The following is a 15,636-nucleotide window of genomic DNA, read 5'->3' on the forward strand; positions in this document are numbered from 1 at the left end:
CCCAAGTAATGTCTTTGCAGCTCTCCCCCAACAAGTTCAGGCACAGCAGCACTGGTTCCCCTGTACAGGTGTTCAACAACTCCATGGCCCCCACAGCTTTAATTCAGCCAGCAACAGGTTGCCAATTTAAACAAGGAGCTCCCACAAAGCATTTAACCTATAATAAACCACAGATGCCAAGGGCACACATGGAGATGAAGTGAAGGATAGATGAATCATTAAGCAAGAGGGGATAGTCTCCACCTTTTCTTAACCTAATGAGCAAGCAAACAAACTAACAAGGCTCCAAGGAGCTGTTTGCAGCACATTGCTTCAAAGAAGTCTCAAACAGTTTGTTCAGGCCTGCTCTCAAATGCACAAGAATGCATAATTAAAAAAAAAACAAAACAAAACAAAACAAACACAACCTCTTTACATGCTTCCTTCCTTGTAAGAACAGCTTTTTTAGCAGGTTCACATGCATGGTTCATGGTGTGGGGATTGCAGGACGATGGCCAGTGTCAGCTGAACAAAACCAGATATAAATGGCTTCACAATCAAATATATCAAGCCATTAGGCATCACTGACCCTGATGACCAAAACACTTTGAAGTTTAATTAAACAAATTGCACACCTCTTCCTGTGCTCCAGAGACACCCATGTGTCAGTCACATCCAGGCTGTCCAGTAACCAAGAGCTGTGTGTTGCCTTAATGCCACCAGGTTCAAGTTCTGCTGAAACGCAGAGGTACACTGTGCATGGGCTCTTTTCTGGGTAGCTCAGGAGGATAATGGAAATTTGAGTAATGTCATGTCATTGAAGATAACTCACCAAGTAGCCAGAAGAGGGCAGGATTAGGGTTGTTTTTTCATTAAGAAGCTCCAAATATTTTAATGTAAATATGCAACTGTGCAGGATTGCTGCTCTCTCACCACCAAGGTTAGACCACAGCTATTTGCAGACCTGCACCAAATGAATCTACTTAAAGCAGCATAAAAATCAAGAACAAACATTTTCTGCTTTAGCATGAGGCACCTGATCCGCAGCTTTGCTCTGGCGCAGGCAAGCACAGGCAGCAGCCAGCACTGGAGGCCAACCACCTGCACTGACAGAAGTGCTTCCTTAGTCTGTATGCTGAAGAACGCTCTTTACAGGTACTGAAGTGGATTCTCTTAAGAGGTGAACTGTTCCCTTTTGGCTCGTTAGAAGGAGAGGTCAGAGAACCTGAAGAGCCCATATTTTTTATTAATGCTAGGGGTGCACTTCACATTTTGAACCTCATAAACAGCACACACTGCTCCTTTGGTAGCTATTCCACCTAAATAGCACACAAACCAAGCTCTCCAGCCTCTTGAGATATTTAGAGGCAAAACTAAAGCCAAAGATGCACAATTCCCAGAGAGAAAAGTTAGAGTTATGAGTAGCTGCTTTAAAGAGAACCAGCTCCTCCTTTCTCACAGATAAGGACAAGGTCTGTAGCTTCTCCACCAATACCATCACATACCTGTCTTGTTAACAAAGTATTGTTGAGATGTAAAATATAAACAGTGAGTACCAGTAACTATTTCTCAAGCTTCTTATATGAAGCACTGAAACTGCATCCTTACTACAGCTGAACAGTTATTTATTGTATGAAAAAAGTAATTACAGCCAGTAGATGGCATCATAATAACTAAGGTAATACTTCGTCTTACTCATACTTTGGCATCTTCTAGTGTTTAGGAAGACCGATTTCTCTCCTGCAGTCTTCAGGAATGGATTATTATAGAAGTAGTCAATTTTCCTTTTTCCACTAGTTTTTGATTTTTAAAGAGATGTAGTAAATTGTCCAGTTTGATCTTTAAGACTAAATCCTATGTCTAAGGTGGAGACTTACTAACCTCAGGGAGATTTGTATATGGACATATAAAATGCACATATCTCCTGATAACTAACTTAACATACAGCCCTGCCTCACTTTAGTTTTCACAGCCCTGATGTGTAGAATAGTATTTTAGGAGCAACAGTTTTAAGGTGCAGATAAATTTGGACAGGAATGAGCAATGCTTGGTAAACAAGGGAAGAGCAAACAATATTTTCTACCTGGACTTCAGTAAGTCTTTTAACCCTGTTTTCCCTTAAGATCCTCATAGAGAAGCTGATGAAGTATGAGCTAAATGAACACTGGTAAAATGAAAACTGGCAGAACAACCAGGTCCAGAGGGTGGCACAAAGTCCAGCTGGAGGCTGGTAGCTAGAAGCATACCCCGGAGGTATATTCTTGGGCATGCCTCTGGATCAGCAACTTCATTAATGGCATGGATGATGAGGCAGGTGTGCAGCCTCAGCAACTTCACTGACAAAAATGGGAGGAAGGGCTGATTCAGCAGAGGGTTATATACTGCCATCCAGAGATACCTCAACAGGGTGAAGAAATAGACCAACAGGAACTTTGAATCATAGAATAGTTAGGGTTGGAAAGGACCTCAAGATCATCTAGTTCCAACCCCCCTGCCATGGGCAGGGACACCTCACACTAAACCATGTCACCCAAGGCTTTGTCTAGCCTGGCCTTGAACATTGCCAGGGATGGAGCACTCACAACCTCCCTGGGCAACCCATTCCAGTGTCTCACCACCCTAACAGGAAAGAATTTCCTCCTTATATCCAATCTAAACTTCCCCTGTTTAAGTTTGAACCCATTACCCCTTGTCCTGTCACTACAATCCCTGATGAAGAGTCCCTCCCCAGCATCCCTATAGGCCCCCTTCAGATACTGGAAGGCTGCTATGAGGTCCCCACACAGCCTTCTCTTCTCCAGCCTGAACAGCCCCAACTTCCTCAGCCTGTCTTCATACGGGAGGTGCTCCAGTCCCCTGATCATCCTCGTCGCCCTCCTCTGGACTTGTTCCAAGAGTTCCATGTCCTTTTTATGTTGAGGACACCAGAACTGTACACAATACTCCAGGTGAGATCTCATGAGAGCAGAGCAGCAGGATCACCTCCTTGGACCTGCTGGTCACGCTCCTTTTGATGCAGCCCAGGATACGGTTGGCTTTCTGGGCTGCGAGCACACACTGAAGCCTGCTCATGTTCATTTTCTCATCAACCAGCACCCCCAAGTCCTTCTCCACAGGGCTGCTCTGAATCTCTTCTTTGCCCAGCCTGTAGCTGTGCCTGGGATTGCTTCGACCCAGGTGCAGGACCTTGCACTTGTCATGGTTGAACTTCATAAGGCTGGCATCAGCCCACCTCACAAGTATGTTGAGGTCCCTCTGGATGGCATCTCTTCCCTGCAGTGTATCAACCAAACCACACAGCTTGATGTCATTGGCAAACTTGCTGAGGACGCACTGAATCCCACTGTCCATGTCAGCGACAAAGATGATAAACAAGACCGGTCCCAACACCGATCCCTGAGGGACACCACTCGTTACCGGTCTCCAGCCCGACATTGAGCCATTGATTACAGCTCTGTGTGCGGCCATCCAGCCAGCTCTTTATCCACCGAGTGGTCCATCCATTAAATAGATGTCTCTTCATGAAGTTCAGCAATGGGAAGTGTGAAGTCCTGCTACAGGGAATGAACAACCTCATGCACCAATAAAGGCTGAAAGCTGAGAGTAAAGCAGCTTTGCAGAAAAGGACCTGGAGGTCTTCATGAACACTAAGTTGACCATAAGGGAGCAACGTTCCCTTGCAACAAAGTGAGCAGTAGTATCCTGGGCTGCATTAGGATAAATATTGCAAACAGGTTAAAAGGAGGTGATCCTTCCCTCTGCTCAGCACTGGTGAGATTGTAGCCAGAGTACTGGGTCTAGCTCTGGACTCCCCACTTGATAATCAAACATTCAAATCTCTATACACTTACATATTCATATAAGCAAGAAGATTACATACATGAATCATACTATACAATAATATATGCCGTATTTGGTGCTAGATATCAAAGGAGGAGAACATGCAATTTTTTGTTTTGTCTTTTGTGGTTTTTGTTTTTTTTTTTTTTTTTTTTTTTTAACTTACAGCTTGATAGCAAGATGTGTGAAAATACTCCGGACAGAAAGTCAACAGTAATTCCTACACACATGTTGTATATTTTCTTTTACATTAGACATTGCTGCTGCTTGTACTCATGAAATTCCCCACAGGCAATATAAAAGAAAAAGCCTCCAGCACAGTACTATCCAACTTTGATTGTACCATGTATAGAGACGGCAAATATCAATTCAATCTGAAGCACTTGATGTGCACAAATACAAGGTCGTTTTCCTCAGCTATTACAGCATTTTCTGTTTTCTTTGTGCATGCTCCTTTAGTGTTTCAGGCTTTGCAATATATTGACCTCATAAATACAAGTACTATTCCTGGAAACAAGCAGGACAATATACCACTGGGAAATGAGCAATCTAATCAGAGTTGGTTTTTATTTTAATTGTATGTGATAAAAATCTCATACAATGCTGCAGTAAAGGTTAGAAAAGCACACTACACATTTCTAGCATAAATCAAGGCACCAGCTTGGCTTCCAACATGACATTAATGTTGTTCTCAAATAAATATTGCTCAGAATCCTTCCTGCCCTATGGAAACAGATTGACATTGTGTTTTCCATGCAGACTTGACTAGCCACAACAGAAGGAAAGGACTGTGTTCTCTACAGTACAGCCATACACAATATGAGCAAGAGACCTCATCTCTTCTAGTTGTTTATGAGCAAACAACTGTGTGGGCCAGCCCATATGCAAGCTTTGTTAAGTAGAAATATTTTTTCACTAGTTGCAATGATCATTGCAACTAAACTATATATATGCACGCTTAAGTACATACTAGATATATATACTTATGTATATAGTCTCCAAAAATTTAATTAGAAGGAAAACAATCACTAGAACAGAACAGATTCCAGTAAGGAAACACATGTATATTAAAACTCATTACTTACCTTTCTTTTCAACCTTGGTGCTTTGGAGAGCTTTAGGAAAGTAAGATGTGGTTTGAAATCTTTACTCCCTGAAACATCAAGATTCATTTCCATAAAGCATTCTTCCACAGCTTCTGGTAAGAGATAAAATCAGAAATAATAATAATAAAAAAAAAAAAAACAGTTGTGAGGTAGTTAAAAATATTTACAATCAGGTTGCTGAAAAGCCACTATGGCTTTCTTGAGCAAGACACATAGTTAAACACACACAGCAGATAACCAGCTGCTGTGCCACCACAGACAACAGAAATGAAAAATAAGCAAAACCAAAGTTGTGCATGATGTGCAGCTATATTTAAAAACCTGAAAGTGGATCCAAACTTTCATGCTTGCAATGCAACTCCTTTTGAACTCACAGGGCTACTATAACAACAGTGAGTTCAGGGAAGCACATGCCCATGACAGCCCTGCCCAAACAAGATGCAGCCACCAGCGGCCACAACTGGGGAGTGTAATGGAACAGAGTCTCCCTGATTATTGAAAAAAAAAAAAAAAAATCAATGAGATAAGCAAAGTGCTTCTAGTAAAACATGGCAAGATGCACAGAACTAGTACAACTCTGCAGCACTTAGAGCAGTTCAGAGGGAAGCATCACATGCAGTATTCCTTCCCCAGATTATGCAATGCAAAGTGTTTATGACGGTGTCAGTTTAAAAGCTTTGGCCACAGAATTAAAAAGCAATAAGGTTTTATTCTGCATTGAAAGAAGTGTCTGTGAGCAATTCTAGACTTTATATTCTTCAAGATCTTTCAGCTAAGGTTGTAACAACAAGTTGAGCCAAGTTGATCTATCACTGGTTTTCATGAAGTTTGAATTGGGGGATGCAGAGTCCCACAAGACTAGTGAGGTGAAGCTTGCATGAGGTAGACCCCTGCAAGTCTAGCAAATGTAGAAGATCAAGTGTTGTTCAACAGTTGCAGTTAAACAGTTAAAACCTCTTCCCAGCCATTTTTCTTGCTGCCAGAGGTCTTTTATCCCCATTATACAATGGGGCGGGGGGGGAGGGGCAGAAAAATGAACATTTATACAGCTCTTCCTGCCAGATCCCTCCCCAACATTGCCACCCATCCTTGCTACTCCTTAACTGCTTAGACACCCAGAGAAGCAGGCTCAATGTTGACATTTGTGTTAAAAATAGCATACCACATACGTGATTAGTACCTTGTTGAAAATCATGTTACTTCCATTTTATGTTTCCCTCTATCAGGAATTTTAGATACATGTATGTTTACTAGTTTGTCACATGCTTTTGTATAAAGGCCAAGTCTCTGGCTTGGAGTTTGGCTAATTAATACATTAGAATGTTTCATTTCAGTATTTGTGAGGGAACAGCAGCTGAGGCTGTCTGGTCACTTTGCCAAGACAGCTACTTTACTTTCCATCTCGAAAACATATAAATAATAGGAACCAGTTGCCCAAAAAAGCATCTAGTGCACTTCTAGATACCCTACAGGAAGCCCACCTGGCCTCCATCTGCTGCTGCAGAAGGGTGCAGTCTGGCTGTATGTCCAGTGTGGACATTGCAGATAATTTAGGGCGTCTAAAAATGGTACTAGGTGATTATGACTAGGTATCAAATAAGCCCTAAATCACCTCTGGTACATCGTCAAATAAAACACACTAACAAAGTTTCTGTATAGAATGATAGGGTGGCTTGGGTTGGAAGGGGTCTTACAGATCATCTAGTTCCAACCTCCTTACCATTGGAAGGGGCACTTTCCACTAGGCCAGGTTGCTCAAAACCCCATCTCAAGTCATCTTGTCAGTAGGTCAAAGCACAGCAAGCCCCAAGGAACACATACAGCAGCAAAGTATCCAAGCTCCTTCTAGGAAAAAGCCCTTCCCCACACATCATCTTAATAACATCATCCAGATGCACAAGAAGCAGCAACTTAAAGCTTAACCAGTGGCTGATCTCTTCTCCCAAGTAAGAAGTGATAGAACAAAAGGTAACAGCCTCAAGCTGCACCAGGTGAGGTTTAGACAGGTTATGAGGAAAAATATCTCCAATGAAAGGCTAGTCATATATTGGAACAGGCTGCCCAGGGAATCCCCAAACCTGGAAGTATAAAAACCCATGTAGATGAGGCCCTTGATGACATGGTTTAGTGGTGGACTTGACAGTCCTGGGGTAACTGTTGGACTCTGTCTTTTCCAACCTGGAGATTCTGTGATTAACCTAACAAAAAGCTTTAAGTAGCATCTCCTCATGTTCACCACCCAACACCAGTCCTACCAAACAGCAGGAAGAAGTTGCTACTGCAAGGCGAAGGTCTTACTGCCATGAGCAGTTTCATCAGAAAGGTTGATGATATAAGGTCAAGGGTAGGAATCATCTTCAAGAAGTCTATTTAGGACCAGTTAATAGCTCATGTCCTCCCATGTCAGGATGGCACTCAATTTTCCAGACACTATCATCCCTAGCTTACTTGAGAAATAGCCTAAGAAAATTCAAAGGCATCTTAAGAGTACCTCTTTTTCACTGGGGTCACTAGCAGCAAAAGAAGCTCAGTTATGCACAGTATTTACCAATTAACTAATGCTAACCGATCAAGTGACAGGATAACTCTCCACTTTGAAACCAAAGCCCATGATGTAGGAACAAAAGCAAATGAAGAGCCAAGACCCACCTATTTTATAGCATTTTATATATATATATTTTCTGATGCCAGGAACACTTTGCAGGTTCAAAAACTTCAGTAACAGTTCAGCTGCTCTAAACTGTTGCTGACAAATTAAAAAAGGCACAAAGCAGAGGCAGCTGGCAGGAGGAGCTTGACCTTTGCTGATCAAATTATTCGCCCATCATGCTGCTTGGAAAGACAGCATTTGAAAATCCTCACCTACCCCATAAGCAACCAAAAATATCGACTAAAGGGTAAGAAAAAAAAAACCCCAAAACCAGCCCTATTCATTGTATAATGTTTCAATCAATATGCTCAGATAGAGGGGGAGGAGAAAAAACAAGAAAACATTTCTTCAGAGATATCATTAAAAGGATAGATTTTGATACATATTTGCATAATCCTCAGACTCATTAAGTTCTAGAAATGGTCAGAAGTTATGCAGAAAGGAGAATAGCACTGGAAGTTACATCTCTGTGAATAGCAAAGCCACAGAGTTAACAGCTCAAAAACTGGAAGTTTGTCTCACAGTCAAGGAAGCATTTCAGGCAATCAGTGAAAAATCATACTGCATTAAAACCACATGAGTACTGACAGAATATTCCTGGGGTTTGCAATCAAAATTTTTCTTCTCCATCTCATTAAGGGGTTCAGATCAGAAGCTAGACACTAGGTTTCCGGAACCCTGAAGATAAATGTTATCCAGACAGAGAACACAAAAGCATCTGCCACCAACTATTGCAACAGCTTTTAGAGTTAATACAGCCCAAATGCCATTAAAAAAAAAAAAAAAAAGAAAAAGCATCATAGCACGCACCCTGCAGAACCAAAATTAAACATTTCTGCTGGTGCTAAAACAGCACAATAAGTATTGACCTTGTATGCTGTGATTCATTGGAATAAAATTCTCAGTTAAGAGAAAAAGAAAAGCAAACAAGAAACAAAATACAACAAGTAAATGGGAAAAGAGCAGTAGTCAAACAAGAGAAAGGAGGCATTCACTTCTGCATCTTTCAGAAGTGAAGGAAAGAGCTGCAGTGGGGAGGGGGCATCACAGTAAAGCAGGCCTTCTTTTGTTGGCACTGAGTATACATGTTGTGGACAGGTATGTACCATGTACGATCTTACGGGAAATAGCATCATGTATCTTCTACTTAGTCATCTTCCAGTCAAGATTTTTTGGCAAGCTTAAAGACATTAGAAGAAACAATTTGAGCATGGGCAAGTTTGTTGAGCCTCTAATCCTAATATATAGGGACAACAGAGTACTTTCAAACAAAAACATGTCTGGTTTGAGTTAAAATTATCTTTACCATGGATGAAGTAATAAGAGAAATGAAGGCTAGAGGCAGGCAAAAACGTAACAGTGAAGTGGCCAATTTTATTAAGCTGATGATTACTGCACAGCATCTGTACATATTGAAGCATCTTCTGTCTAGTTGTAATACTGACTGATTAAGATGGAAATTAAACAGAAGAGCAGGACTACTATATCAAAGCTAAGAACTGGAGAAGATAGGAAGCAGCTTCAACAAAAAGAAAACAGACTGTTCTAAAAAGTCATATCCTTTGAGGATTACACAGTATCTGTACTGCATGCCTTTTGAGAAGCACTAGTTGTACTATGCTTCCTTTTTGCTTAGGATGAAAATAGCAAAGAAAAATAACGCATATTGATTGTTTCTACTCTGTTGGAAGTGGATGCCCAGGACACAAATTAGGTTCTGCATTGCAGGCTAAGGCAGCAACTAAAAACGGAACAGGTTGGGGCAGGAAGAGTATGAAGCCCTTATGAAATTGTGCTCAGATGCAGGTAAGCTGGTCAAAGATCTGGAACATCTTCATGAACCCATCAGTGCTTTGGGAAGTTAGAGCAGAGGACACAGATACTTGTTCCGTCTTCTACAGCAGAAGCAAAAGGCTGTTTTGCTGGTGCCACACACATATATATGCAATCACTGCTGTTTGCCACCTCCTTTCCTAGAGGTACTCATTATTTCATGTGCTCTCCCGTTTAAAGGAAATGCTTGCAAATTCAACTGGGGCAAAAACTTTAAGAAGCTTCCAGTTTATTAGAAAGAACAGAACCCCAGTTTTGAGGTACCACTTTGAAGACCCTATGTACTCTATACAGGCCTGCAAGATCCTGACTGCAGGGCAGGGTAGGATAGCCTTGCTGTGTGATCTTGACATGTCAAATGTCTGTGCATCTCACTTGTCCCCAGTTAGTACAGAGAATTTATTTTAGCTCTAATGCCCAGATGTAAGTTTCATATTTAACAATCAAGAAAAAAAAAGGAAACCAGGAAAGGTACATCATGGGCATGCACAGCAGCTCAGGCCAGTGCTTACAGCTGATGGATTCTACAAGCTGGTTTACCACAAGTGTTAAAGAGTCAGGTTAGATACTCGCCTGCAATTCTGCTCAGTGTTTTCTGGTCTTCCTCCAACATTTTCACATATATGACTTGATTGTTAAACTGTCCAATCCCATGAAACGTCATATTAAGGTTTTTACCCTGCAAGATGGCTTCAACTTTAGTCTTGCTTTGCTTCAGTGCCAGAACAGCCCTTCAAAAATAATATATATACACACACTGAAAGAAGCACATTTAGCATTTGTCTCCATTATATTCTCCTGTTCCAGCACAGCTAAGAAAATACCAAATTTATGCTTATGTTGGGAGCTCTATGTCCCATTTCAATAAAGTTTACATGTGCGCCTTGCTGTGCACAGATATATCTCCAAAAAAAGTGAATTACCCGATGACATTAATACTTCAAATTCAACCATTTTTTTGAAAGACATGGGGGAAAGAACTATAACTAATAGGTTTCTAAATGTAGACACCAAGTCTTTCAGCAGCTTAAAATGCACTGAAGTTTCACAGGTGCCCCTCTTCACCTTTGTGTCTCAGGAAGGGGGATCCTTTCAGTCCCCAGAACTGAGCAGAAACCTTCTACTAATGCTTCTTACTTCTAACAAAATACTTCATAACTAAGGACTGCAAGACACCAGCCAATGGGTTGCTATGGCTCGTGTAGCCATATTTACTTTATCATTTCACCTACGACAAGTTGTGCCTACTACAACCCACATAGCACAAACTAATTTCCTTAAGAAAGCATGCTGCATGCATACAAGGGCCACTTCAGCCAACCAGAGTCAACATTATGAGTAATCCTCACTACAACGTTTGAGCTATTTCAGCTATAGCAACATAGGGACCACTTCCTTCTGAAACTTCTGGAGACTCTGCAGGTGAAGATCTGATGAGAACAGGACTGAAGGTGGAAAGAGAAGGAATACTTTTCAGAGGATTTTGCTTCTTCCGCTTTAATAACAAGTGATGCTAATCTAGCCTTTAAATCCATTATGTCCAAGCTACTATTAAATGCTGCTAGAACAACTTCTCACAGAATCATAGAATGGTTTGAGTTGCAACGGACCTTAAAGGTAATTTAGTTCTAACCCTCCTGCCATGGGCAAGGACACCTTCCACTAGATCAGGTTGCTCAAAGCCCCATTCAACCTGGCCAGGGATGGGCAGCCACAGATTCTCTGGACAACCTGTGCCAGCATCTCACCACCTTCACAGTAAAATATTTCTTCCTAATCTAATATAAATCTACCCTCCTTCATCTCAAAGCCATTCCGCCTTGTCCCATGACAACCTGCTCTTGTAAAAAGTCTCTCTCCAGGTTCAAAAAAAGTCCCTTTCCAGCTTCTGTCATGAGATCTGACAATGCCTGCCTGCCTCCCTCTGTGAAGGGGTGGGCCAGCTGTTTCAGCAGCGCTATTAGCTTGACAAGTGAGAAATGCTTGGCCTAACACCTTAAGGCAGTCTTTCATGTGAGCAATAGCCACTGAACTACAGCCTCATTTAGTAGAGCTGTGTAGGTAGATAGAAGATAAAGGCTGAAAAGCATTTGGCAAGGAAGATCTGCTTTTCATTAGGTATGCCCATTATTTTTATATTACAGGCACACATCCAGTCTTAAGTTCATTAACACTACTTACCTCCACTCACCTCCCTAACCAACTGATTCCCATTTTGATTGCTACTCTCTGCTAGATTTCCAGGCTCTTGGAAGATAGCCTGCCTAGTCAGCAACACTGACACAGGGTTTTATTACTAAATTACCATGCATGGTGTCTTCTGCATGCAGGCAGCTTAGCCATGTAATGATCCTCCTATCTTTTTTTCCCCTCAGGTCCTCCAAAAAGGCCTCTAGAATGTACAATAAGGCAGGTAATTTTAAAGGCAGGCACATACAACCCTGTAATTTCCAACTTAATCCTGTTTAACAGTTACTGTCTGTGTGGGCAAAAGTGTTTCTCTACTCATATTGGTTAACATCTCTTCAGCTAGACATTCTGCTGTATAACCAAGCATATCCTATGTCACGCTTACATGGTGTTGAGCCCTGACTATTTTTCATTCCCTTGCTGAGGTAAGCCAAGCCCCCTGGAGAAAGGGCTGCTTCCACCAGATTTCCACCTCTATCACACAGTGCCTTCTAAGAAACATAAAGGCCTTCCCTCCCTGTCTCTTCGTGAGAAGAGTCTCAAGTTTCCCATTGTGGAACAGGCTTAGGATAAGGCTTAGAGAAAAAGAGATCTGTAGCATACTGGCTCTTTGGTAGATCTTTCTAGCAGCTCTAGCCTTCCTGACCACAGGGTACCTGTTCTTAGTCATCTTTTAATATCACCATCTTAATCCACAGTGCCCCATTGATAGCCCACAGCTTAAATCAGACAAGTAAGCGGTCTGGAAAGGAACTAAGCAGATTTTTGTTTTCTTCTACAAGTAACATCCTACCAGCTAGCATTTCCCAGCTGACATGAGCACAGCTGATCTGAAAAGCTGTGGTTTCTCAAAAGGCAGCAGCTCAGAGAACTTTACATCCATGGAGTTAACTTATAGCAGTAATACAGTAACACAGTAGTAATAGCCACCCATGGCACATACACATAATTTCAACCTCTGAAACATGACACCTAGGTTTTGTAAAGATCTTTCCCCTCAGGTATTTAGAACAAGACAGAAACTGATAACAAGTCTAAGACAAATTGCATGTAAGCTGCGCTAAAACATTTACAATACCAGAAGTAAGGCTGGCTACTGCATTTACAGAGAAAATAGCTGCACCTGAATTTTGCAGGATTCTTACTTTTTTATTTCTTCTTCTGTTCCCAGGTGAGCTACTATTATAGTCAGGTGCATAGTTTGAACAGGAAGAAGAGCTCTCAACAGGTCAGGTTCTTTAGTGAATATAAGCTCTTGGACATCTTCAATTCTGTCCAAAATCTGCAATGCAGTAAACAGGAGACAGCAAAATACATCTTAATTTTAGAATTCCCAAGTATTACTTGAACTCAGAATGAAACCTTACACATCTAAAACCCCAACTCAGAAGTTAAGCCAGGAATCTGCAAAGCAAACCTCCCCAGATCTATCATATAACAACTTTCAGTTTCAATTTCAAAGTTAATTTTTCAGGAATTGATTGATCTGGTTCTCTTTTTAAAGCCTACTGGCTAAAGTCATAGCTCTCATGTAAGAAAACACTGCTAGATCTTAAAGTAGGTCTGAATCTGACCCTAAGCATGTTAGAATAAAGCTCACAGCACTGCGTAAATATTAATGGGATCCTCATACAGTTGTCAGTTGTTAATAGACTGTGGAAATTGAATAACATTTCCATAATTAATCTTATGCCATTTTCTGATTACAAGTTTGATCACAGATTAAACTAATGTCTCTCCCCGAAAGGAAACTAACACTAAGCAAGGATCATCTCGGTAAGCACACTGTTTTCCAAGTTGGTATTTTCTAGAACCATTTGGCCATTTTCTGGTTCTTCTGGGTCTGTGCCTTTACTTCAAAGAAAGATTTTTTCAAAATGATCTGTTAAGGTTTATAAGCCAGTCATAGGAACAAGGCAGGAGGGAGAAGAATTCAATAACACAGGGACTGAGCACCTGGTGGAAGTCTTTGTAAAAGCCAAGTCATTTATAGATTTTCAGATTATTTCACTCAGCAAATTCTGGCTTAAATGTCTAGGTGCTCACATATGGTAGAGCTCCACTTTATTCTTACACAGGTTGAAACAGCTGGGTCAATATGTTTTTGTTTTGCAATCTTTCTACATAACGCCTTGGCAGTCGTACAGTCCAGTCAATAGTCCCACAGCCTGCACAGCAGAAGAGATTAGTCTAACAAGTTTCTGATAAATGTCAGGATAAACCCACACACAATTAAGAGAATCCATTTGAAGATATGAACAGTGAACTCCCTGAATGCACAGACTCTCACAGTACATTTGTCACTGTAAAAAACATCAGTGAAGTGACTCTTACATTAAGGTAATTTTTACTGCAACTGAGGCAGTTTATTATGGTCTGCTACTTACAGCTCATTTGCTTAGATCATGAAAACAGGGCAGGAATCAAGCTATCAAGTTGTCTGACCACAGGAACTAAATCTTTGCTTCTACAAGGTTACATATTGACAGCAATTCCACAAAACAGCCTTGTGTTCTCCTTTGCTCTATCTTTCTAAGAATACTTTTAAAATAAGCTAGATGATTCCTTTGCCTCTTCAATTGGAGGCTTAACCAGCTGGGAAGCCAAGTTTGAGCAAAATTTCTTCATGTAGACATCTAACTATTGCAGAGGCAATTTTAATGTCTTTTCTGACCCTTTCTTGTCAGCTTCACAAACTTATCTTCATAACTTTCTGCTTCTCCTGTGGGAACAGCCCACCTTATCTCTACTCTTTTTTTGTGTGTGGCTCAGTCTGTAGCAGTTTTGTAGAAATGCTGGGTTTTTTTTTTATAGGATGGCTGATTTTTGAGGGTAAGGGACAGGGAGTAAGCACTTGTAATGGAGTACTAAAAGCCCCAAACCTCCATTGCTAGAGGCTGGTGTCTCTACTAGACACAAAGGGGAAAGGACTGTTGCACAGGCTTTTTCCTCTGTCCTGTTGACTGGGATCAAAATGGAGGCAACTCTGGAAAGTCATCTCAAGATCTCTCAAAAATATGACTAAGGGAAGTTAATTCTACCCAAAATTTAGGCTAAAAAAGTTGGAGCTGTTCAGCCTGGAGAAGAGAAGGCTGCATGGAGACCTCATAGCAGCCTTCCAGTATCTGAAGGGGGCCTATAGGGATGCTGGGGAGGGACTCTTAATTAGGGACTGTAGTGACAGTACAAGGGGTAATGGGCTCAAACTTAAACAGGGGAAGTTCAGATTGGATATAAGGAGGAAATTCTTTCCTGTTGGGGTGGTGAGGCACTGGATATAGGTTGCCCAGGGAGGTTGTGAGTGCTCCATCCCTGGCAGTGTTCAAGGCGAGGTTGGACAAAGCCTTGGGTGAGATAGTTTAGTGTGAGGTGTCCCTGCCCATGGCAGGGGGGTTGGAACTAGATGATCTTGAGATCCTTTCCAACCCTAACTATTCTATGACTCTATGAAAATACTAACAGCATCTTTAAAACACTTCTGCAACGGGCTACAAGGCCTACAGTATAATAAGCAGCCGTGCTATACATTCAGTCGGGTTAGTAACATCTGCTTTAGCAATTTCAAATGCTTTTACTGCTGATAAAATATATTATACAGGCATGTATATGAGTGTATATATATATATATACATATATACATACACACACACACACACACACACACACACACACACATTTATTTACTCACCTTTCACATATACCAGGTCTACAGTATTGTACCCTTCAGTGTTGCTATCACAAAGCTTACCCTAAGGCTGCCACCCTTAAAAGGTAACTCTCAAGAGGATCATAAACTGGGAATATCTTGGGAGGAGCATCCAGCCAGGGATCAGACAAATTACCAGATTTGGTAATTTGGCTGGTGGGAGCAGGGAAATCTGGAAGGGCAGAATAGAGAGAATAAAACAAGAAAGAAGGGAAGGACATTTGTAGAGGTGTACCGAATGTGGTCACAAGATGTATATTAGGACACTCAAATATCATTAAAATAGCAGAATAAGTTAGGCATTCATGTCCCCTCAAGCTGTTCCATGATCT

At 41.3% G+C, this 15,636-nt stretch overlaps 1 protein-coding gene across 3 annotated transcripts in view; it reads right to left on the reverse strand.

Annotated features, from left to right (window-relative positions):
* The window catches only part of LOC136008568 (uncharacterized), a 47,514-nt gene that overhangs the window by 11,200 nt on the left and 20,678 nt on the right, over positions 1-15,636 (reverse strand). For all 3 annotated transcript variants that reach the window (XR_010610143.1, XR_010610142.1, XM_065668028.1), the window contains exons 3-5: positions 12,744-12,880; positions 9,982-10,139; positions 4,905-5,017 (exon numbers count right to left, since the gene is read on the reverse strand). Coding sequence is in view for 1 of the 3 variants with exons in the window: in XM_065668028.1 (XP_065524100.1) it covers positions 4,905-5,017; positions 9,982-10,139; positions 12,744-12,880 (408 nt within the window). In the remaining 2 variants the exon portion in view is untranslated. The remainder of the gene's footprint in view (positions 1-4,904; positions 5,018-9,981; positions 10,140-12,743; positions 12,881-15,636) is intronic.

This window comes from Lathamus discolor, chromosome 2 (genome assembly GCF_037157495.1).
Source record: "Lathamus discolor isolate bLatDis1 chromosome 2, bLatDis1.hap1, whole genome shotgun sequence".
NCBI classification, from domain to species: domain Eukaryota; kingdom Metazoa; phylum Chordata; class Aves; order Psittaciformes; family Psittacidae; genus Lathamus; species Lathamus discolor.